At 34.8% G+C, this 26703-nt stretch overlaps 1 protein-coding gene across 1 annotated transcript in view; it reads right to left on the bottom strand.

The window, feature by feature from the left end:
* The window catches only part of LOC107741004 (mitogen-activated protein kinase kinase kinase 3-like), a 60736-nt gene that overhangs the window by 6132 nt on the left and 27901 nt on the right, over nucleotides 1–26703 (bottom strand). Inside the window, exons 5-15 of the mRNA XM_016553579.1 lie at nucleotides 24667–24704; nucleotides 20298–20397; nucleotides 19184–19300; nucleotides 18598–18705; nucleotides 18073–18213; nucleotides 16835–16908; nucleotides 11751–11812; nucleotides 8401–8472; nucleotides 6471–6635; nucleotides 3888–4036; nucleotides 3353–3484 (exon numbers count right to left, since the gene is read on the bottom strand). Coding sequence (XP_016409065.1) covers nucleotides 3353–3484; nucleotides 3888–4036; nucleotides 6471–6635; nucleotides 8401–8472; nucleotides 11751–11812; nucleotides 16835–16908; nucleotides 18073–18213; nucleotides 18598–18705; nucleotides 19184–19300; nucleotides 20298–20397; nucleotides 24667–24704 — 1158 coding nt within the window. The remainder of the gene's footprint in view (nucleotides 1–3352; nucleotides 3485–3887; nucleotides 4037–6470; nucleotides 6636–8400; nucleotides 8473–11750; nucleotides 11813–16834; nucleotides 16909–18072; nucleotides 18214–18597; nucleotides 18706–19183; nucleotides 19301–20297; nucleotides 20398–24666; nucleotides 24705–26703) is intronic.

Below are 26703 nucleotides of genomic sequence, written 5' to 3'. Positions count from 1 at the left end.
CGCTCATGCTAGGCCGCTGTGTTTTTCGTTTTGAAAGCGAAACTACTTTGTTTGGTCTTCCAAAAGAGGACACGACTACAAATCAGTGGTTAAGTTGTATTTACAACACTGTTCCAGAACAGTTTAACCCAAATATCCAGATGTGTGCAGCACATTTTATGGAGGACTGTTTACTGATCCTGGGAGAGTAACGTTAGACTAAAATGCCGGCACTTCTGATTCACGTAAGTACGTTTTCATTTAAAGGATTTGCCACTGATGATTCAAACGCGAGTTTTGGGCAGTGTAGAGTAGCACTTGTTGTTTGTCATTTCTCTGATCACAAATGCAGACAGGGTTTTATGTTTACGCGGCGCGGCGCAGTGCAATGCAACGCAACGCGTAAAAAGACAGTATATAGTACAGAAAAATAATGCACACCCGAGGTGTAACGTGCAACCTCGAGTGTGCATTATTTTTCTAATAATTCAACGGCCCGGAGTCAATTATTCCTTACATAACATATTTTTCTGAAATATATACATGCATGTGTGTGTATTTATATATGCATAATAAATACACACAGCACGCGTATATATATATATATATATATATATATAATGTAAACAAACACTTTTATTTTGGATGCAATTAATCGCGATTAATCATTTGACCACACTAATGCATATACTTTTTCACAGCATTATATTATATTATATTATTTGCAGTGTGTCAGGAAGTCACACTCAGATGTGTTCACAAAAGTGGAGCTGGAAGTGTATGGTTCGTCAGAACACTGAACTTTTTTTTAACTTTCTGGAAAAACAGATCATAGTGCCAAACGTTTCTCACATGTGACTGTGTTTCTTTGAAACACTGGCCCAAGCAAAGTTCATATTTCCTCAGCTTTCCTGTTTACACCCCTTCGCCGAAGAAACAATGTCTCCTCAAAGGACAACATCATGAAACACCTGTGACGCAAACTACAATGAGAGAAACCACAATGCCTTCCAAGCAATAATACATTTGCAGAGCTCCTTCAAAGCAGTAATTTTTTATTATGAAGTATCACAATGTCCTTTTCAAGTTATTAAAACGAAACAATGTGTACCGCATATGTAATCCTACTGTAATACACTCCTACAGGCTCTAGCGATCTTCTGATCCCTCATTATGCAATATATTTCTCCCCTCACGTAACCCTATTCCACATCCTACTCATTCAAACTTGTTCTCTCTTTGTCTGTTCCCTTCACCTCTGCTCTTATCAGGATGCAGCAGTGCTGTTCAGAGGCTGGTGGCTCTGGCTCTGAGAAGCGATGCATCTGTCTGCCAGGGACCTTGGTGAAACATTCCCCTTTACCAGACAATATGTGACTAAGACACCGCGAGTCTGTGCATATTAAAATGGAGCTGATGGATGGGACAGACCACGTCTGACGCTCGTTAAGACACCCATTTGCCGAGAAAATGAACTTGTAAAGCCGTGCGGTTGTGCTGACAAAGAACACTGTGGATACATTCACGAGCCAGTGACATTTTGGAGTGGGTTTGCTCATTATTTGGAAAGCGCAGATTCATTGTAAGTTTAACAATGTCATTTTCTTAAAACACAAAGAGACACTGAAAATGTGGCCAGTAACAGTTGTTGTTGTTGTTGTTGTTTTTTTCCACATACGCTATCCATGTTTTTTAGAACCTGATTTGGTGAAGTAAATAAGACAGGGTATCAATACACATTTCCTGATTCAATTTGATTCGGATTCAGTTGTTTTGTTTAAATTCCAATTTCAATTCAATTTGATTTGAAACTGATTCATTTGTCGATTTTGCTTACATATAAAAGAAAATTCGTAGTTCAAATGGATTCAAACCAGTAACTCATCTTTTCATTACAAGAATCGGCTCATAAGAGTTGTCTCAAGAATCAGGGTAAACTGGTCACACTGTATGTTCTGATTCACTTAGAAGAACCAGTTCACAAGAGTCATTTGTGTGTAAATCAGGATACACTATCTGTGCAGTATATTTAGATTTACTAAAAAGAACAGGTTCATAAGAGTAATTTATTAATGAATTAGGATACACTAGTCTTGCTGTATGTATGACTCATTAAAAGGAACTAGTTCATAAGAATCATTTGTTCTTGAATTAAGATTCACTAGTCTTGTTATATGTTTTGATTCACTAAAATGAGCTGGTTCATAAGAGTCATTTATTAATGAATTAGGATACACCAGTCTTGCTGCATGTATGAATCATTAAAAGGAACTAGTTCATAAGAATAATTTGTTCTTGAATCAAGATACACTAGTCTTGTTGTATGTTTTGATTCACTAAAATGAACTGGTTCATAAGAGTCATTTGTTTAGTAATCAGGCTACACTGTTCTTGCTGTATGTTTTGATACACTTAAATGAACTGGTTCATAAGAGTCATTTATTAATGAATTAGGATACACCAGTCTTGCTGTATGTATGACTCATTAAAAGGAACTATTTCATAAGAATCATTTGTTCTTGAATCAAGATTCACTAGTCTTGTTGTATGTTTTGATTCACTAAAATAAACTGGTTCATAAGAGTCATTTATTAATGAATTAGGATACACCAGTCTTGCTGCATGTATGAATCATTAAAAGGAACTAGTTCATAAGAATTATTTGTTCTTGAATCAAGATACACTAGTCTTGTTGTATGTTTTGATTCAGTAAAACGAACTGGTTCATACGAATCATTTTTCATGAATCAAAATACACTTGTCTTGCTGCATGTTCTGATTTACTAAAAGGAACTGGTTTATAAGAGTCATTTGTTTATTAATCAGGCAGGCTATACTGTTCATGTTTTGATTCACTAAAAAGAACCGGTTCATACAAGTCATTTGTTCTTGAATTGGGGTACACTGGATGTGCTTTATGTTTTGATTCACCAAAAGCATCTGTTTCATACAAGTCTTTTGTTTATGAACCAGGCTACTCTGGTCATGCTGTATGTCTTGATTCACTAAAAAGAACCGGTTTCTTAGAGTCATTTGTTCGTGGATCGAGCTACACTGGACAGGCTATTTGTTTTGATTCACTAAAATGAACCGGTTCATAAGAGTAACTTGTTCATAAAGATTGTCAATGGACAGTAAATAAGAAACATATTTTTGTACTAAAATAGTCACGCAAAAGTAGTAGTATGGTGAATTTACCCAAAGACTGTTTTCTTATTCATTCCACAGTATGCATGAAGTCTACATTAACTGAAACTGAAAATAACAAAATAATAATAGACACTAAGGGGCTGAATCTAATGTGTGTGATCTCCAAATACCTCCAATGAGCTGCATCAACACAGAGCAAACACAAACATAACAGTATACACACCCCGGGCATGAATTCCACAAAGATGGACAGCTTTTTCTGCACCGGATCACGCAAGCAGCCGTAGTACTGCACGATACGGTCGTGACACAGATTCTTCAAGAGCTGGATCTCACACTCCAGTGCATTCACTTCCTGTGGAGACAGACAAGAGACAAGTAAGCACAACATCTCTACAGAGCATAAATACTAGGGCTGGGTAAAAATATAGATATCTCGATTTTAATCGATTCTCATTTTAAAACTTCATTAAAGGGTTAGTGTATATTAGCCTACAAATCAGTAAATTTTAACCTTCAATATTATAGTAACGTAGTACCAACTGACTCTCATTTACATTTTACAGCATTAGTTGAGAGATTTTTTTTTTCCTTGAGAAAATTTGGCATGTACTGTACCTGATATGTATCCAAAATAATCGTTATTGAATCGAATCTAATCGCAAGCTTGTGAATGAGAATCGAATCGAATTGTGAAATTTGTGTCAAAACCCAGCCCTAATAAATACTGTCATCATCTGAGTCCACTTCACACTTACCTTGCTGGTCTCCTGACAGTCAGGGTCAAAGGGCACCTGCTTGGCCGCCAGCTCGCGTCCCGTGTCAACATCATAGCAGAGGTAGACCTCTCCGAACGCTCCCCGACCGAGCAGTTTCCCCTGACGCCAGTTTACAGGAGCCCTTGGGGCTGAGGAGGGTAAGAAGAAACAAACCAAGTTAACCTCACCAGCAAACCGCAGACTGTAACTTAAACCAGACCAAATCACTCACACAGACTCGCTGACGACTCCCGAGTCAAACCGCAACTGTATTACTATACAGATTTACACTTTCAGATTGATTTGCAACTGTTCCCCTTTCAGGCAATAAACTAGGATTTAAATGAACAGAGAGGCAGACAGTGAACTATTGGCAGCCGCTGCAAGTTATTAAAGACTAAATATTAAACACCTGAATATTACTTCTTTAAATCAAGGCCGCGTCGAACTGAAGCAAATCCTTCAGGGCGTGTTTTTTTTCTAACACTAATACAACATCTTGTGTTTGGCAATATCTGAATCTCTTTTTTATGGTTCTCTCATGACTGATTGCTATCATGAGCCACACACATAATAATACAATCTGTGTCTGCTGCTATTGCTCTATAAACATGCTGTATGGATCTAATCATAGATAGAAGAACTTCAAGTCTGGATGCAGTTAAACTACACCCAAGTCTGAGAAATACCAGTCACCAGCCAAGATTTACGCATCTCTCCGACTCACTTCCCACTTATTCTATGATGGACACTTTTGCGTCAGCATTTACGATCATTTTAATCAGCTTAGTGCTCCTATAATGACATTTGACATGAAGCTATCTGAATAGTTTATGGAGGCATTGGGGGGAAAGAACCCGCAGGCAGACAGTAGAGACAAGCATCCATGTTCATAAGTCAAACTCAGGCGCCTGTCCTGGATTCCTCTGAGGAAATGGAGCTGATTAAAGAACCTGTTTGCAGACTGCAGAGCTCAAACACACAAGAGCACAGCACAAACCACGCAGAGCTGGGTTTATTCATCATCTCTAATAGAGGCGGGAAGTATGAACAAAATCGAATGGTAACAATGTGTATATAATTATAGTTTCTTTCTCTATGACTAAAGCTAACTGAAAGAGATTAGTTACAGATTCTCTGATTTGATTAAATTCTAATTTATAAGATTCCAATTTATTTAAATATGTTTCAGTTAAAATGTCCATTTCGCTTGCACATTCTTAAGTTCAACCAATTTCTTGTCACTACTGCTGTAAGTTATACAGGACAGTGTTTAAGACTGATTCAAACGGTTAACTCAAAGGAAATTCAAATCCTTTAGATCTAGTCATGAAATGAACTGGCTTATAAGAGTCATTTGTTTCCGCAAACGGACTACACTGGTCGAGCTGTATACTTCTGATTCCCTAAAGAGAACAGTTCATATGAGTTACTTGCTTCTGAATTAGACTACACTGAACGAGCTGTAAGCTTCTTCTGATTTCCTAAATACAACAGTTCATGAGAGTCATTTGCTTGTGAATCAGACTACATTGGTCAAGCTGAACGCTTCTGATTCCCTAAAAACAACAGTTCATGAGAGTCATTTACTTGTGAATCAGGCTACACTGGTTGAGCTGAATGCCTTTGATGCCTTAAAGACAAAAGTTAATGAGAGTCATTTGCTTGTGAATCAGACTACATTGGTCGAGCTGAACGCTTCTGATTCCCTAAAGACAACAGTTCATGAGAGTCATTTGCTTGTGAATCAGACTACACTGGTCGAGCTGAACACTTCTGATTCCTTAAAGACTACAGTTCATGAGAGTCATTTGCTTGTGAATCAAACTACATTGGTCGAGCTGAATGCTTCTGATTCCCTAAAGACAACAGTTCATGAGAGTCATTTGCTTGTGAATCAGACTACACTGGTCAAGCTGAACGCTTCTGATTCCCTAAAGACAAAAGTTCATGAGAGTCATTTGCTTGTGAATCAGACTACACTGGTTGAGCTAAACACTTCTGATTCCCTAAAGACAACAGTTCATGAGAGTCATTTGCTTGTGAATCAGACTACACTGGTTGAGCTAAACGCTTCTGATTCCCTAAAGACAACAGTTCATGAGAGTAATTTGCTTGTGAATCAGACTACACTGGTTGAGCTGTATGCCTTTGATGCCTTAAAGACAACAGCTCATAAGAGTCATTGGCTTGTGAATCAGACTACACTGGTCAAGCTGTATACTTCTGATTCCCTAAACAGAACAGTTCATGAGAGTCACTTGCTTGTGGATTTAACTGATCATGTTATTTTTTTGCATGCAGCCTGCAAGGACAATTCAATAGAAAGTTTTTGTCATTATTTTGCTTTACAGTCTTTTTTTTTTCTCATGCTACATTCAATATACACATCAAACTCACATTGACAACTCAGGTTAAATATGATTTATTTTGCTATGGTGCTACAGATTCAGAGTTGTTCATGGTTACGCTACAACCAGACACTTCTGGTCTGAAGGCAAGTGTGTAAATGTGCTTTATAACGTTTTCTTTTCTAATGGTCTGCATAAGTGTCCTCATGTGTATGCATGTATGTGCTCTTACATTTAGGAGTGTTGCGTTGGCTGTTTTTCTCAGTCCAGCTGATGGAGTGCAGATCTCCACTGTACAGCATGGTGCTTTCTCCATTATAGCTGCGTGTACGGCTGGATGGGACCAGCTGAAACAGGTTCTCTTGAGGCATAAAGCTTCGAGGGAAGGTCCTTCGACCTGCATACAAACACATATTTTAGGCGCACATGATACAAAATACAAATACACCTTTAGAGTTTTGACCAATAAATTTCCATGATCTTTTTGGAGACTTTCCCCGTTTTTTTTTATTACTGTATACTGAGTTTACACATGATACAAAATACAAATACACCTTTAGAGTTTTGACCAATACATTTCCATGATCTTTTTGGAGACTTTCCCCGTTTTTTTTTATTACTGTATACTGAGTTTTTAAAAGTTGTATTAAAAAGTTATATCTAAGTTGTATTAATAAGTTATATATAAAATTGTGTTCATTTTTATTTTTTTAAATCACAATTTTAAATTTGCTTGATATTTCCAGTTTTCCCACTTTTAATATACATTTGTGCACATTTAGTTTTCAAGTTTTTTTTTTCTTTTTTCATTTTTATAGAATGGCACTAACAACATCTAGATCATAGGTTTGACTCCCAGGAACACACATGATATATTGTTACCTTAAAAACACTCAAATCTGCTTTGGTAAAAGCATCTACCAAATGCACAAATAACATTCCCTATAAACTAATTAAATCTTTGCAGAATTCAGATGTTCTGAATCATCTCTTCATGCTTTAAGGCACATGCAATCAACATGTCCAAACATCTTTATATTCCTCTTCCTCCCATTCCCTAATTCTCTCTCTCACGCTCTTCTTTTCCTTTGTCTCTCACTTCCTCCATCAACCTTTCCACAAGGCAGGAAGCTCCTCTCAGTACAGTGTTTTGCAACAGTCAGTGTGCCCCATCAGGGGAAACACAAATAAAACACACACACACTAAATCTTTAATACATTTCTCGAGTTCTGGGGAAACTCAAATCATGTTGACCATATGCACATCTTTATCTGCCTCCAGCACTGCATATAATGTAAGGAATTTGTAATATCCCTGTTGAAAATATCAGCACCTGTGTAACAGCATCAAATCATCATAAACTAGCCTTCTAGATGAAAATGGGTTTTGTATTTTGGTTGTGGCAGACAATTTATGGATGTAGGCTGCAAACGCATGTTTGATTCCAAGTAGGAGAATCAGCAAGAACACAGTCCTTTTCTGTGCCATTGAGCGATGCCCTCCACGCTAACACAATCCAGAGGGACGGTGAATGCAATTAGCGAATTGTGACTTGCTTTGGATAAGAAAGCATCCGCTAAATGTTAACCAAAGAATTAATTTACTAATTAGGCGCTCTGAGAATTGAGGAGAGGCTCCAAATACCAGACTGAAGTTTTTGCTCTTGACACCAGTTTTCATGCAGACTTGCATCGTTACTTTGTGAAAAAATAATGGTGTAATTATAAAAGAGAAACAAAACATATGTGATACCATTTGTTTAGAATAAATTCATCAAACTCAGACAGAAACTACTAACTCTCATTGCGTTTTCAGAAAGTTTCAGAATTAATAATAACAATAAATAACTAAATATATATATATATTATAATTACATTATAAATTATACATTATATTATTTATTTATTTTTAGATTCAATGATTTATTTAAAAATAATATACAAAGCAATAACAACAATAGATTATAACTCTTTTCAGCATCATGAACTTTGGTTATTCAACTTGATTTACATGTAAGCTCTCAGTTTAAATCAAGTCTCAAATAAAAAAAAACGTAAATAATAAAGTTCATAAATAATTTTAAAATAATTAATGACATACACACAGTAGCTGTTTTCTATAGTTATAAATAGCACAGTTGTTCTGGTAAAGGACAGCTTACCGTCACCATAGTCTTTACTGCGACTGGACATGTGGAACTGGCGTGGGAAGGTCCCGTGTTTCCCTTGACGCCCTGCAGGTGGAGCAGTTACATACAAACCAGTTAGATGCAAATATTGCAAATAAGCAATATATTGCAAATAATAAGCAAATATTGATAATGAAACTGATTAGAGCATTTGATATTAAGATACGTGACTTTGTGCGTGCAGTCACTTGAATAAACTGTGAGGGAAACCTCATGAAATCAGATAAGCAGGGCCTGCTGTAGTGAGGAGCTCTTTACCACATGACACTTCATTCATTCAAAGCGACAAAACTAGAACACTCCCATTATAAACAACTGAGCTGTCTACTGCACTACAGAACATATGGCTATGAGACTGAATTTCATGTCCAGCTTATGTGAAAATGGTTCAATTTGGCTGAATCTCACAAAAACTAAGGAAATGTCCAATGTATATATAAGCGATTCTTAGTAGTTTATTGTAATGCAAAAAAAATCTTATTTGCATTACTGTAATGCAAAATCTTAATTAATTACATAAAATAATACATTTGGATAAATCTCACAAAGAAAAAAAAGGAAATTTCCCCGGTATATTTTATAGATTTCATTCCAATATATAATTTCAGTAATAAGAAAGAGATTTTTTGCATTATAATAGATTACTAACACACACACACACACATTATAAATAAATAAATATATATATATATATATATATATATATATATATATAAAATATGAATAATAATATATAATAAGTACTAATTTAATAAGTACATTAATTTTTTAGTACTAATATAAAAAAATCTGCCCAGACAGAATGATTTCTGTATTATGTATTACAGTCGTTTTACCCCCATAAAATTACATGGAATCTGGCAAAAAAAATGTTTAATTGTCATGAAAAATTATTTTGCTAAATTATTTTGAGACATGCATTAAATATAAGCACTGTGATATGGTGTCATGCTAGAGGGTTTGTTTTGAGTAAATCCATTACAAGTAATAATAATACATTCTTTCTTTTAATATTTTAAACTGTAAAAAAAAAAAAATGAATTGACAAAAAAGTTATTAACTGCCATGAAAATAATGTCAAAAAAAGCAATGTTCCTCCAATAATATAATGCAGGCATTGTGATTCACCCATTTGTCCTCTAAATAAAGAGACTGAAAAAAAGATTTGAACGCAAGAAAGAAAGTGAAGGACACAAAGAACAGGAGGGGAAAGAATGAGCAGGACAGAGTAAGTGGCTGTGCGTAAACACAAGCAGGCAACTTGCTTAAAACACGAGTGCTGCATTCTGATGCCGCATGCAATTGAAAGCAGCTGTTGAGCGACTCGACTGCCTCCCCATGTGCTGTTTGCAGCCCGTCTCCCAGGGACACCCAGTGATTTGCTCTGTTTAGAAGTAGAGCGCAGAGAGGAAAAATCTCCTCACAAGACCAGAGGAAAAAAAATGGCCTGCTCTCTATGGAGAAATCCTCAGTGTTGGGGATCTGAATGCATGTATGAGTGTGCTTGGCCTTCAATGGAAAGACACGCACATTGTCAATATCACAGAGCTCTTTTTATTCTCTAACAGACTGAGATATAAATGGTTTGTGCGTAAAAGGGAAAGTTTCTGTGAAAAGTGTTTTTGTGCATATGTGTGTGACTGGCCTCCCTCTGTTAGGGAAGATTACTATCTCATTATCAGGCAGGCCTGCTCTATTTGATCGCCGCTCAAGAGGAAAAACAACAGAGGGAGAGCTGGGCATGAGCGTGAGAGCTGGAGAGAGCGAGAGTGACAGAGCAAAGGAGAGACAGAGAATACTAACCAGGGAAGGACATGAGAGAAAATCTCCTTGTTTAACCACTCCAGTAACTTTCAATCTCTCAGCACAGCAGAAGAAAAGGAATGAAAGGGAAAAAGGAGAGAGAAAATCTCATTCACTCCCCATCGATACAGGTCTATAACTCTGTGAACTGCCTACGAAGACAGACTTTTTTAGACTGAAAAAAATAATAATTTTCTTAAGCAATATTTTTGTCTTATTTTGAAGTATAAATATTTAAGTATCATTGAACCAAGATAAATGTAATGAAAACAAATATTTTAAATTGTAATAACATTTCACAATATTACTATTTTCACTGTATTTTTGATCAAATAAATGTAGCATAAATGCAAAATAATTTTTTTTAGAAACATTAAAAAATATATTATTCCAAACTTTTGACCAGTAGTGTGCAAGTATATATATGTTTTTATTATTAAATTTTGCTCAATTTATGCTAAAAAATTGCAAAAGAGATATATAATATAAAAAAATCTATTTCTAAATCAATATATTGTCTTATTTTTAGTTTAAATATCTAAATGTCCTTAAAGCAAGATAAATGTAATGAAAACAAATATTTTACATTGTAATAATATTTTACAATATTACTACTATTTCCACTGTATTTTGATGAAATAAATGCAGCATAAATGCAAAAAAATTTTTTTTGAAACATTAAAAAAATATTATTCTAAACTTTTGACCAGTAGTGTGCATGCATATATATACACATTTTTTTAAATTACATTTTGCTCAATTTATGCTCAAAATAAATTGCCAATTAGATATATAATATTAGTATTAAAAATAATAAGATATAGTAAATAGAACTTTAAGACAGTCTTTAAAAACAACCTTATATTTAATGAAACTTTGATTCCCGAAAAAATTTAATCCTTTGCAAAGACAAAAAAAATCTACAAAAAATGGGATGAAGTTAATTGTTTTATAATTAAAAAATATAGATATATACTATTTAATTAAAATGCTATTATAGCATTTTAATATACTATTTTCTATATTATTATTCTAATATTATTCTAATATTTTCTGTTCAATTAAAGGTATTTATAATAGTATACTTTTATAAATATCTTTAATTGTACAGAAAATATTAATAAAAATAAATCAAATTAAAATACAAATTTTGACTCAAATCTCCCATGCGCTTCAAAAACAAGGTCCTGTACAGGACACCAAATCAGTCACTAATGAGGCTCCATTTCTGTTAGGATGCTCCCTTAGAAGACAGCTGCCTATCTAGGCAGTAACATCAAAGCAGCTCACTATGTTTGGGAACAGAGGTACAATCACAGCCACATTCAACAGGACTGCAAATGTAGAGTCTTGTTTTGACGTGACGCCCCATTAGCAACACAGAGTGACCACAGTCGACAGCTCAAAGGAAGCACCTTTGCCCCTGTCATAGAGAACCAGCTGTATAATGGAGCAGAGACCATAAATACAAGCCCACAGCTCTGATAGAAATCCATATTCATTGCTCATGTCCACCTCACCTTTGTATTCATAGTTGAGGTTCAGGTAATTGTTGTCCCGGTTGTTCTGGGAGAATGGCGGGCTGTGGAAACACAAGGAGAGAAGGAGGTTATTTTTGCTTGTTACTCCCCTGTGTGCAGTGGTGAGGTTGGGCCGCACCGTCTGCCTGGCCTACATTCCTGCACTGCACAGTCCCCGTCGAGCCAATGTGACCGCCTGCCACCTGAGGATGGGGACCTGAGATTTTCTTTACCTGATATCTGACCCGACATACTAACGTCTGACCATTCATCGGGGTTTTGTAAACTTTTGAATAGCACAACGAAAGCGTTGTGTCAGTCAAATGTAGTGACTCCAAAAAGTATGTGGACATGTAGGCCACCATCTTTTCACTTTATAAGCAATTTTGCTTTTATGTGGAGATTACACTAGATTTTTAGTATGTGAAAATATTTCAGACCCAAGAACATATATAAGCAACAGCATACGATGTCATGCTCCATGGCTTTGGTTTAGAATTTTTAAAAAAACACGTTATACTCTACACATTATACTTGGTGTCAGTAAGATTTTTTTTTTTATTTTTTTTTTTTATTTACATTTACATTACATTTAGTCACTTAGCAGACTCTTTTTTCCAAAGCGACTCACAAATGAGGACAATGGAAGCACACTTGCATATTATTATGCAAGTGTGTAATAATATGCATAGCCTAACGCAGTACATGTAGCAAGGCTTTTTTTGTTAGTGATATAATAAATAAAAAGAAAAAAATAGATAGAATAGAGAAAGCTAGTGTTAGAGGCTTTTTTAAAAGAAGAGCAATGAGCAGCCTTGACGAGCTTAACAAGACTTCTTTTAAAAAACATTACTGACCCTTAACTTTTGAACAACAGTATATGATAAACGATAAAAGCTTCAGAATTAATCTATATTTTCGCTCTCCCAAATTCTGACTTTTTTAAAAATGGCATTTCATTTGGTATTTAACTCAACTGCATTTGCATAGCATTAAAGTTCTCAGTGATGCCTCAGTTATGCAGAAAACAGATTCAGAAACAGATTAATCATATTTTCCAGGCAAACAAATGACTAAATCCAATCTGCCATCACTCGCTCAGCTGTGGGTAGTTAAGACAGCAAAGGTTATTTTTTGTTTAAATCAATGTGAGCTGTAGCTGGCATTGATTCACAAAACAAAGAAGCTCTAGCACTCGAGGATGATGTAAAAAATGACACTGATCTTGCCTCTGCCAATCAAGATGTGTGCTTAAAGTCAACATAAATCAGCAAATCGCAAACTTGTTTATTTGAATAATATGCATTTCAGTGTTAAAACGGGATAATCAACAAGACTGAAATGACAAGCAAGACTTGATTTTATCCTTTTAAAGGGGTGGGGTCTAATAAGAGGACTTGATGATGTCAGCACAATTATAAAGTCATTTAACACTAGAACCGCCACAGGGTAAATTTTACCAGTGGCTGTTTTTAAAATGTACATAAAAGATTTTTAATAAAACATTCAAGTCTCCCAGTCACTGACTTTTACTAAAATTGTGTGATTTACAATCCCCTGTTGTTAAAAACTATTCAGATAAAACCAGATCAAAAAACGGGGCATTTATACCTATAAGCGCCAGCGCGGGTCAAATTTACCAATGTACCCGCTATATAATGCCTGTATGTTTGCGCTGTCATTTTCGTGCCGCTTATGTTTTAACATAGTACATTGCTAGGCAACGCCTTTCACTCACTGAATTAGCGGTTATTAGTTTCATAAATGAGCGATGGAGAGTCTGATGGTGGGGAGATAAGTAAAGCGTCCTGTCGGCTCAGCATTTGACGGCGATCAATATATCATATTTAGACGTTTTATCCTAAAGTTACTCATAATTGTTCAAAATTTGGATTATTTAATTTTTGTTTTGTCATTTCTATTGTTTATTGTTCGCTTCTGTGTTGCTATTTATTCTTGTCTGCCTGTTTCCTGAAGAAGAAAAAATCCGATCTGATGTAATGAATAAAACCTTTTTTTTTTTATTACCCGAAGTTTATTGGTGTTCTTCTTGTATAATTCAAATTATAAATGATATAACTAAACAAATTAATCATTAATTAGGTGAAGATTGAATTTGTCATGGCATCATCCTATGCAATGTGGTGAATTAGGCCTATTATTGCTCATTATTGTCTATAGGCTATTTTAGTAATTTAAATAACATAGGTATCTTAATATATTGATTAATTACATTGTATTATAATAGCCTGTTACACCACCTAAATATGTATTTACTTCCTTCTAATTCTCGTTGTCAGTGCAGGCTTGTTTAGCTTAATATTGACCGTTATGAAAAGTGACTAGTGTAGCCTGCATAAAAAAGCCTTGAACATAAAACAACAGGACAAAAATATAGTTGATGACTAGACATAATAATTTCATGACTCTAGACACTTCTTTGTGAAGACAGTAGCATAATACAGTGAAATAATATGTTCTTTAGCCATTCAAAAACAGCTGTCATGTGCGTGGGTAAAATTTACCCGCTGGCGCTTTTAGGTATACAGCGACCTCTGGCGGTTCTAGTGTTAAGAGGTGGAGCAACTTGGTATATTTTTATGAAATATTGCAGGAATAACATTCACAGAGAAACCTCCAGAGTAAATTAGTTTAATTAAAAAAGTAATTAGGAACGATTTTGATTTTAATGTTGACATTAAGATTTCGGCTCACCTTGCAGGAGCCATTTACTTAAAAAAAAAAAAAAAAAAAAACTTTTTGAACTCTTACAGGCAATGGCAATAACAAAAAAGTCATGAGTTAATGTGCAGAGAGACATAAAGTGATTGTTATTGCCCCGACCCCGTTATCCCTGTCGGTACGGAGCGGGGGGATTGGCGAGATCCCGGATAATGGGCACACACACACCCGTATGAGGGGAAAAATTTCCATGCACTTGTTTCCTGCCATTGTTCTGAGGGCTAAAAGCCAGATAAGGCTCGTGCAGGTAGCATGGCTTTCCTTTCTCTTTCCCTCTCTCTCTCTCGCTCTTTCTCACTTTCCTGTCTTTCATTCTCACTCTTTTTTTCCCGTTTTTTGTTTCACACTGCATTATTGACCAACTCTTTTTATAACAATAGCACACAGGAAACAGAGAGCAGAATAGATTGGTGAGATCAACCCACTCTCTCTCCATCTTCCTCTCTTTCAGTCTCATTCGTTCTCTCTCTCTGAGCTGAGCAGAGGCGGCGAGCGATAGCACTGGAATTCAGGCGTCCTGATAAGTAAGCTGTCACCATAGTGACATCAAGGGCTTCCTGGTTGGCCTCTGTGACGACCTGATTCCATTTCCTCTCTGGGCAGCTGGTACGCTTATCAGATATCCCTACCCGTAATTATTATAATATACACTTTAAAGGTGAAGTGAGTAATTGTTGAATCATTAAAAAAACATTCTTCCATCGTCCAAAAACATTCTTCCATTTAAATGCAGTGACAACTATAAATAAGGCATTTTTAGTTTGATTTCATCTAACTACAAGTAGTGACGATACTAAACGACATTTTAGTAATGTGACTGTATTTCTGCTGTTTTTAAAACAATGCCCAACAGCTAGTCAATCAGTGAGACTATTTTTGATATTTTAGTGGCTAAATACTGAAAACTTAAAAAAAAATAAGAATAAGAATAAAATAAATGAAATTTGGAAAAACCAATACTAAAACAAATAAAATATGACTCCAATAAACTAAACAGAAATTTTAAAAAGCCCAATAATTAATTTTTGTTTAGTATTAAAAACATTTTTAAAACATTTTTTTTTTTTTACAAAATGTCATAACATTATTTCAATAATGGCATCAGAAAACACTAGAAATGTAAAACCAAATGTTTAAATGTTATCAGTTTACACACTAATTTTTGCAGCAAAATTGTTTTAGTATAATTTATATACTATTATACTGTTTCTTTTCATATACTTTTATTTTCATGTTTTCAGTTTTCATTACAAATTTTTATTTTATAGCTTTATTTATTTATTTATTTTAGTCATTTTAGTATTTCAGCTTATTATATCTCAATTACCGGTAGTTGCCAAGGCAACATTACATTTTTTTTTTTAATTTAGGTTTTTCATTTAATATTCGTCTTTTATTTTATTTCAGCTTTATTTCAAAGAATGATTCAGATAATTTTATTAATAGTTTTAGTTATTATTTATTCAAAAACTTCAAAAAAGAGAAAACAGGAAAAGACAAATGAAATAAACTAGGGATGCACTGATACCACTTTTTCTAGTACTCGCCCGATACCGATACTTTTATTTTTGGTACTTGCCGATACCGAGTACCGATACCAATATTTTATTGCATTTGTACATTTTTTAAATATTGGGTACAGAAACCAAAAGATTATGTATATTGTTAGTTGGTTGACTTCATTTATCAAATAGATACAGTCAAACCAAAATTTATTCAGACACCTTCAACATTTCTCACATTATCACAGTTTATTCGCTATAGTTTAGAAAATGGTAATAAAATATGACAAGCACTCAGAGTTAAACTGTGTCAGAACATATTCATCTTGATAATGGACGAGTACAAGTACGAGTACAGGAGCTCAGTATCGGGCCCGATACCGTGCATCCCTAAAATAAACATACAGTTCAACAAAATAAGTTGAAAATAAATAAAAAATTAAATCTAAATTCAAAATAAAAAAAGTATAAAACCTGCCATCACTATAGCTGTATGTTCAAAGACAGACATCATGGTTCTGACCGTTTGTGCATTGTTTTTAAGTTGTTTCAAGTTAATAAAAATTCAACTTTAAAAACATCCCATTTCTGTTTCAATCTGCTGTGCACCCTCTAACTGTTTTTGAAACGTGCCATTGCAGTATTGCAAGTATTGCTGGCTCTTGTATGAAAAATTGCTTGTGATGTGCCTCATTTGTAAGTCACTTTGGATAAAAGCATCTGCTAAATGTAAATACCAGGCTTTCTTAAACTCCAATTAGTAGGCTGGTCTTTTAAAAAATGTAGTCTTGTTCATCCCAATACACACACAAGTTCATAATATAGAGGTGTTTGGCCCACCTGTCCAGTGCTTGGTCCAGTGACTGACAGCTGCTGGAAAGTGACCCATTCGCACTCCCAAATGGCTCCATAATCTACAGACAAAAAATAAATGACAATTTTATTGCATTACATTTTTCATTATGGTTTGTGCATCTTAACCTGAAAACTGACGTAAGATTTTCCATGAACCAATGCCCATAATATGTCAGAGCTTCCTTTTCCCCAGACTGTTATAAAGAGCACAGTTACACAGAACAGTGACATCTTGTACACTTTATACAAGTCAAAGTACAGGGCAAAAGAACATGAGAGACCTTAAAAAGTCATTATTGTTTATTTTCATTGGACTTTTCACACTTTGTTAACAATTATTAAATTAAATTATTATAATACATTTGTTATATACCAGAAACACAAATCATCCACAAAATCCATCAGTTCTGGCGTACCTCAAGGTTCTGTCTTGGGCCCTCTTCGTTTCACTACTTATATGTAATCAATTGGAAATTAATCAAACAATATGGGTTTAACTTCCACTGTTATGCTGATGACATTCAGATTTATTTAAGCACACCTTCCACTTCAGTGTTTCCTCCCCCTACATTAACAGCTTGCATCAAGGAACTCAATCTTTGGCTGGAGGCAAATTACTTTAAATTTAACTGGTAAAACTGAGGTAATATTAATTAGCTCTAAATCTGCTGTATCTAAACTATCCAGTCAACTGATGCATCATGGCACTCTCGATAATGGCGGAAGATGGTCACTTGGAGAAGAATTGTTGAATAAAGTCGATATTTTTGTTTTCTTTGCACACAAAAGGTATTCTCGTAGCTTTGTAAAATTACGGTTGGACCACTGATGTCACATGGACTTACATGTCCTTACTACATTTCTGGGTCTGAGAACATTTCAGTTGCATTGCTCTCTATGGAGGGTCAGAAAGCTCTCAGATTTCATCAAAAATATCTTACTTTTTGTTCCGAAGATGAACATGTCTTATGGGTTTGGAACGACATGAGGGTGAGTAATCAATGACAGAATTTTCTTTTCTGGGTAAACTAACCCTTTAAGCTAATAATATTGCTACCAACACTCATAGTCCAGGGTTAAAATCAGTGTATAAGTGTGAATCATTGCTTAAAGTGTTAAAAGTGTCTATTTAAAAATATGTGGAATGTGTGAAAGCACATTGTGAAAAGTCTTGATGTAACTTTAATCACAGCTGTAATCTACAGCTCCAAACCAAGGCTTACATTGGAGTCGAGCGTTTCTGGGATGAACTCTCCTTCACTGTGGATGCTGGTGTAGGACCCCTGCCGAGCGATCTGCTGTTGTTCTTCTGGTACGCTGCCCGGAGGGGGTGAGGTGCGGCCCGTGTTCAGAGATCCTGCAGACAGACGGTGTGAGGTTAGCATGACACATCACACAGTCTGATGCAAAAAAAAAAGTCTGGGATAGTAATACTTCCACAGCAACTAATAACAGAGTGCAGGATGCCAGAAACAAAAAGAAGTCAAGCAGAAATCATCCTAGATCTTTTGCATATTTGAACCCTTTCCAGCAGTGACTGTATGATTTTGAGATCCATCTTTTCCCACTGGGGACAATTGAGGGACTCAAACACAACTATTAAAAAATTTTCAAACATTCACTGATGCTCCAGAAGGAAACACGATGCATTACACGATGGGGGGGACTACTTCCTGTTCAAGTAAGTTCATCCTGTTCAGCGGTTGGTAAGATTTTCATGCAACATAATCCGCCAGAAATCATCCTAAGTGTTTGCGCACTCGTTCAGAGCCTTTGAGAACCGAGGCTTTGAGATCTCCCAGGGACCTGGATGACCTCATCTCGCTCTGCTTGTCTTGGCCGCTCACCTGAAGGAACTGTGGAGAGGTGGACATATATAACGAATTCTGCTAAAATTAAAAAATACATAGTTCGTTTTTCAATAAAAACATCTACGCAACCTTAAAACAGCATCAGAGGCAAAATTATATAAGACATTAAGAGAGAATATATCCTTAATTAAGGTTTTTCTTTCATACAGAATATTTTAGTTTTTCCCAAAAATACATATTTAAAATATTTTTTCATATTTATTATAATAATACAATTAATAACTTATAAACAAAATGTATAACAAATATTATAATTAATTTTTTAAAAATTAAATGTAACAAAATGTAGCATTCTTTATTTTACCTGAATAATACAAAGGTCTTAAGAGTAAAGGATGTGTGTTGTAAACTTGTGGTCTGAGAACTAGTTCATGTACAGGTTAGGGTTTCCGTTTGGGTTTAGGTGTTGTTTTGGTTTTGGCTTTGGTTTGGGTCGCTTTGCTTTGTTTTGGCTTGGACTCACTTGGTTGTTGGGAGGTGTTTTCAGAATCACTCTCAGTAGGTTGTTCATTCCAGAGCTGGAGCTCAATCCCTGAACTGCTCGGTCCAAATCCTCCTGACACTTCAGAGCCACCAACATCTAAGACCAGACATGTCATTAATAAAATGCAGAGATCCTTACTGCAAAGTATAAATACTAAACACAAGTAACTGAAGAGTAATTGATATGTAGTGTCAAAAGCTGATATACTGAGATAAAGGTCAGGGGGCAAGTATAAAATTGATATAAAGTGGGGTGCAAAAGTGTGAAACCTGTACCCATTTTGCATTCTTTTATAATTTAATCATTTTCATTACATTACCATTCAAAGGTTTGGGGTCGGTAGGATTTATTAATGTTTCAAAGTCTCTTCTGCTCACCAAGTCTGCATTTTTTTGATAAAAATATAGTAAAAATGGTAACATTGTGAAGTATTATTACAATCTGAAACATTTGTTTTCTGTTTCAATTTTTAAAAATGTCCTTTAGTTTGAGTTTTCAGCATCACATGATTTTTTTAGAAATCATTCTAATATGCCGAGTTGGTGCTCAAGAAATATTTCTCATTGTAAATGTTAAAAACTGTTGTGCTGCTTAGTATTTTTGTGAAAGCATTGATGCAGTTTTTCTGAATTCTTTGATGACAACATATATTTGAAATAGAAATCTTTTGTAACATCATTAATGTTCTTACTGACACTTTGATCAATTTAATGCATCCTAGCTGAAAAAAGAATTTACTTCTTAAATTAATACTAAATAAAAAAATATTTATAAATTACTAAATAAAATAATCTTACTGACCCCAAACTTTTGAACAGTAGTGTATATAAAACAAATCCCATTTTTGCTTTAATGACAGCATGTAAATAATTACTTATTTACAACTTTTTACCTGCATTATTCACTGTGAAATCAGTGAATTTGGGAAGTGAAACAAACTACCATTTTTGTTAACAAACTCAACAGGCACAATTATTGGCTGATGCAGGTAATACCAAAATGACCGAATATGGGCTGATTAATCGTTCTGGCTCATATCTATTGACCTATCACTACGAAAAAATATAATAAGCTACTAGGATCAATACACCACCTCTTTATCAGTGTAGTATAGGTCCATTTGCTGACCGAAGGCCTCTGTCACCTTCTGAAGCAGATCCTTGAACTTCAGCGGCCTTTGGAACGGAATGATTCTAGAGCAAGAGAAGAAAAAGTCTGGTCAAACCAAAACAACTTTAAGGCACCTGCAAATTTAAAGTACAACGGACATTCCTTTCTTTTAGTTACACTGTCCATACGTAAGCAGTATGTAAACATGGTACTGTGGACGTGCATGATGGCACCATTCCAATCATGGGGCACATCCTGACATTTGGGGTCGTTGCCATAGCAACAGAGGTGATGAAGGACAGGTCAGTTGAACATGAGTGGAAAGTGATCTGACGTTGCAGAATTATTAATCAGCATACGGAAAGGCGTCACCGCTGATGTGTGCGATTCAATACTTCTACAGCCATTTATGGTGTAGTCATGCATGGGACAGACCATAAACGCTGTGTCTCTGCTTATTTAACGTGCGTGACTATGTTTAGAGTGTGTGTCAACATGTGGGGCGAGAGAAAAAGGAACTGAGAGTGTAAATTGGTTTGTGTGCATGCTTGATTATAATGCAAGGCAAGCATGATGAGTTTGAATGTGCATGAGTGTGTGTTTGGCCTAATCAAGCAGAGCGGACCACTGTTTCAACACCGAGGCCCACATCACAACACACAGAAAGGCAGATGGAGCGCTTCCTGAGAGGAAAGAGGAAAAAAAAGTGGAGCAGCGCTGGAAGTAGCAGGAAGCATGTTTTCCCCTCCTCCTCCAAAGTTTAGCACACCAGCCAAATTTTGCCAGACACACACAGCAATTCATATCTATTACTTTTGATGAAGCATTATCATGTGATTTTTCTGTATCAAAGTTCACAAGAATAGAAAGAAGAGCATTTATTTGATATATAAATATTTTTTGACAGCGGTACTATGACTTTTGACCAATTCAATGCATCTTTGCTGTGTAAAAATATTAATTTTGGTAACACTTCACTATAAGGTCCCATAAGTTAATGCATTAACTAACACTAATGAACAATGAGCTTTACATGTGTTACAGTATTTATTAATATTTGTTAATTTTAGTTAATAAAAATGCAACTGTTCTTTGTTAGTAAATAATAGCAACAGATAAAACTTTTGATTTTAATAATGTATTAGTAAATATAGTTTATAATATAGTAATTAAGATTAAATGTTTTAGAAGTATGTTTCATTGAATTATGTAAGTAATGTAAGTTAACAAATGGAACCTTATTATAAATTGTTACCTTAATTTGTTAAAACAAAGCTTTGGAAGAACCTTCATCTTTAACTTTAATAAACAATCTGTGAATTTAGCCATTAATGGTTTTTAAATACAAGTTTACAAATGATCCTTCAGAAATCATTCTAATATGCTGAGTTGCTGCTCAAGAATCATTTATTATTCTTACATTATTCAACAGTGTTGAAAACAGTTTTCATTTTTTTGTTTTTCATTTTTCTTTGATGAAAATAAAGTTCAAAAGAACAGCTTTTGAAAGAGAAATCTTCTGTAACAAAGTAAAAGTCTTTACTGTCATGTAGCCTATGTCATTTTTTTTTTTTTTTACTTTACTGCCATACTGTCATTTTGATAAATTTATTTCGTCCTTGCATGGTGAATAAAATTCATTAAAAAAAAAAACAACAACACTTCATATCAACTACTTTTGAGGAACTGTTCTCTTTAACAAACGAATTTTGACTTTAACAATTAGTGGTTTTTGCATCTCCAACTTAATGACAGCTGATTGGTTCTCATCTAAAGACGTTTATGGGAAACAACAACAACTGGGACATCTGTCATGGGTGAAATCAAGCTTTTTATGCTGATCTGAGATCAGCTGGATGCCGTTTAGCTGTCAGATCTTCTGATGAAGCTGCTTGTTGGGTTTTGAGCGATGGCTCTGTTTACACTGGCCGATCATTGAGATAGTGATGGAAGAAAATCATAGCGGAAGACTGGAGAAATGGAGGATGTAGAGTACGAGATGATTTTCCTTCCTCGGCGTGCACAGATAAGCGCCTCGGTTTGGCCACATCACATCTCTTGGCATGGCAAGCTCTCCTCCTTCCTGTCTCGGTGTTGCAGTCGCTGCCAGAGGAAGACGGTTTTGAGTGTGTCCAACTAGGCTGGTCTGTTAACTAATGCCTGTTCTGATGAGGTTTTTATTACTGTGGGCGCAAGTGTGTTGATTTATAATGTGTGCTGTGAGTTATACGCATACAAGTTTAATGCCAGTTACATTTTACGACTTTCTGATGTAACGCAATGAAAACAACTTTAATGGCACTAGCAAAAAAACAGTGATATTACTATGTTGTTGTGGAAATAGATTGAATAGACTTTGCTGTTTGTTAAAAAGTTTGGCGTGGTAAAAACAATAACATTGTAGTTTTGTATTGTAGATAGTATTGCACCTTAAAGTAGTCATTTTTTTATCTTAACATATTTCAAAATATAATTTATTCCTGTGATGCAAAGCTGAATTTTCACTAGCCATTACTCCAGTCTTCAAAGTCAAATGATCCTTCAGAAATCATTATAATGTGCTGATTTGCTGCTCAAGAAACATTTCTTAATATCATCAATGTTGAAAACAAGCGTGTTGCTTAATATTTTTGTGGAAACTGATTTTTTTTTTCAGGCTTTTTGATGAATATGAATTTAAAAAGAAAATAATTTATTTGACTTTCGGGCAATTGAATGCATCCTTCTTAAATAAAACTATTAATTAAAAAAAAAAACTTTTGAACATAGCAGACTTTCTTATTAAACACCATTTTTTAAGCTGCGTGTATATAAACCAGTGCACAATGCAATTTTCACAGTGGAAAAAAAAACTTGTTATGCATATTCATGAGAGTGGATGGAAGTCCCACCATCTGGCCAGGCTGGTTTATTAAGATTCACTGATAACACGGTTTACTCAAACAATAATATACAGGCAGATTTTAATACTAATTTGTCCCTCATTTTAATTTTTGCTCTTAGTGAAGAAAAACGGTGCAGGAGAGAAGGGATATATACAGAGCCCTGGCCAGTTAAGGAAATGCCAAGATGTCAAGCTTCCTTAAAAAACAAAGTCCATTTAAGGCAAGTAAGGGGGGCCATGCTGGGGGTTTACGGAAAACTTGAGAGAAAAAAAATAAACATTTTAACAATAACAAATAAAAAAAATTGCTTTGAATACAAGAGCAACCAGAATGTATTTGCAAGCATTTAGCTCTTTGTGCGAGTCTGGAATGATATTTATTGTGAAAAATGCAATACAAATAAATTTGTATTGAATAGAAAATGTTTTAATAATATTCTAACAATAGGTGGACAAACAAAAGTCAAACGTTTTATTTTAGAATATGTTTTTATGAGTATGAATGGGTCTGTAGACATGAAAATGTGTAAATATGTATGCCTTTATATTTAATATATCTGGGAGTCTATATCTAATATCTAATATATCTAATTTTTTTTCTAGAGCAAAACGACGTGACATGAAGGAGAATGGCTATTCTGATTGAAGGTGGGATGTCGTTTTCTATAGCCACCCAATTACTTCCATTGATTTATCCACTAGTGGTCCATCACCTCTTCCTCATACATCTCTGCTTAAAGCCGAAGCAGAACAGAAGAGAGTTAAACACAAAGATTTTGTGCCACAGCAGCCAAGCAGAGCTACGAAAGCAGCACACCCAGCTGCCTGTCACCTCAAATGCTGCGCCAACTTCCTGTGACATAACCCAGCGAGGCATTTCACACACACGGCGGACCTCTGGGAATCTTTAAGAGCAAAGTGTGACGCAACAGGGCTTCGTGGTACTGACTGACAATAACATGGATTCACTTTCTTCCTGTAAACAAAGCTTTGTCAATGTCATACATTATTCCTATGCAGAAACACTGGCTTGATATGAGGGAAAATACCGGAGTACAAGTTTGCTGAAAACACATATGGATATACTTTGCAAAGACTCACGTGTTGGCATTTGGCAGTCTTGAGAAGGGAAAAATGACATGTTCTGTGTGTGGGAGTATGGATGACCTACAGGACATTGAAAATTAATATTGGGTGTGCCATTGAGCTCAAACACTCGGCTTAACCTCCTCTTTCCTCTGTCTCCGTCTGCCAAACTGTACCAAAATGTGTGTGAAATGCCGTGTCTAAATATCAAAATACTTTTAAAGGAACGTTCCGGTTCTTTTGGGCAGCTTGGCATATTTTCTGTTCTCCCCCGTGTCGAGAGATCTTAGAAATGGCGTAATGAGAGCCAGGATAAGACGAGAGGAATGAGATCAGGGACAGGACAGAGAGCTGCAGAAATAATGAGAACGTTCCAACTCACCGTTTCTCTCGCTCATGCTCCAGCTTCACCCGTAAATCCTGAGAGAAGAAAACAACAAAATGAAATGAATTCATTCGGTGGATCAAATACACAAATGACTTCTGATAATCTGTTCTTCTGTGCAAACTATAAGTAAAATCAGTACTGTAAACAAACAAGAAAATAGCATTCAGAAACATCACAGGACATGTGTAGTATATTCATTAAAAAATAGACGTTGGAAAGTATATACAATGGAGAAAAAAATTTACTTGCCAAGTGGTTGGTAACTTTATAACAAACTGCAACTACTTCTGGTAAGAATTCTAGACATGTCGTGACTATGTGATAGTTTTTCATGGATGTTTAAAGTTTTTTTCTTCTTCAGTATTTATATTCTTTGTATTAAACCACTAAAACATTAACATAAAGAACAAATTAATTTAAAATATTCAGTGCTGTCAAATGATTAATCGTGATTAATCGCATCCAAAATAAACGTTTTTGTTTACACAATATATATATATGTGTGTATATATATATATAAACAACATTTTTCTTAAATAAACACATGCATGTGTTTGTATTTATATATACATAATAAACATACACAGTACACACTCATATTATGTAAACAAAATCTTTTATTTTGGATGCAATTAATCGCGATTAATCATTTGACACTAAAAATATTATATTGTATTGTTTATTAGAAATAATGCAATAAACATTTGTATTAAAAATACAAAATACATTTGTATTCATTTTGTACCACCAAATTGAAATATATTATTTCAAATTTCAAAAAAAAAAAATTTATTTTAATAATTTTTTATAAAAAATTATGCAAATATACTTGTATCAAACAAAACCAAAACGACAATATGAAGAACTAATTCATATTAAAATTATTTAAAGGGGTCATCATGTTCCATGAAGGAAGATATTTTGTAAATTTCCGTAAATATATCAAAACTTAATTTTCGATTAGTAATATGCATTACTAAGGACTTTATTTGGACAACTTTAAAGGCGATTTTCTCAATACTTTGATTTTTTTTTTTTTTTTTTTCACCCTCACATTCCAGATTTTCAAATAGTTGTATTTTGGCCAAATATTGTCCGATCCAAACCATACATCAATGGAAAGCTTATTTATTTAGCTTTCAGATGATGTATAAATCTCAATTTCCAAAAAATTGACCCTTTTGACTGGTTTTGTCGTCCAGGGTCACATATGTATGTTCTTGTTATATAATTTAGCAAATACCACAAACCAGCCATACATTAAACGTCTTCTCACATTCAGTCTTGGTCTACTAACCTCAAATGCATGTCTGAATCTGCACTTAGTTTGCGTTCATAAACCACCACTAAATACATATTAAATAGTATGTTTCTGTGTCCCGAGGTACTCTTTTATGTATCTGAAGTACACTCGCATTGCTTTCTTCCTGTCTGTCTGTCATCAATGCTTCACACAGTTGAGTTTATCCAGTCCTACAACTGCAGTTCTCCAGATCTGAAAGCATGTGTGGCATGTACATAATAACAGGATGAGGCTTCTACTCTCAAGTGGGTGGTCACGGTGAAACCTTATATTTTTGTAAACCTTGCAATTATCAAATACTTTTTGCAATGAGTTTATACCTGAGGCAGAGATACTGAAAGACTTATAGACTTGGGTAACACTTTACTTACAGCCTATATGTATAATGCATTATAATGGGCTATTAAAGGGTATACCTGCATTATAATTATTCATTATGTGCATTGTAATACATTATATCATGACATGTCATAAATAATTATAACCAAATTTAAAATGCATAGTCTAACAATGAATTGATAAGTGCAATAATGTATTAACCCTTTAGGCGCCAGGGATTTTTGAGAAAAATGCTGGATTTTGACATCAAGATTTCAAAAGCTTGTGGCTTGAAAGGGCTTAAAGATAAGAGATCTACTGTAAATTAGAAAAATGTTGGGCATGACCGAAAGTTCATGTGGGGTGTAAATATACTCGTCTAATTTGCATATTATGACGTCATCAGAGGC

Source organism: Sinocyclocheilus rhinocerous, unplaced genomic scaffold (assembly GCF_001515625.1).
Source record: "Sinocyclocheilus rhinocerous isolate Xijiao unplaced genomic scaffold, SAMN03320098_v1.1 scaffold2000, whole genome shotgun sequence".
NCBI lineage: Eukaryota > Metazoa > Chordata > Actinopteri > Cypriniformes > Cyprinidae > Sinocyclocheilus > Sinocyclocheilus rhinocerous.
The sequence above is the reverse complement of the archived record's forward strand: the minus strand, read 5'-3'. Positions and strand labels throughout refer to the sequence as shown.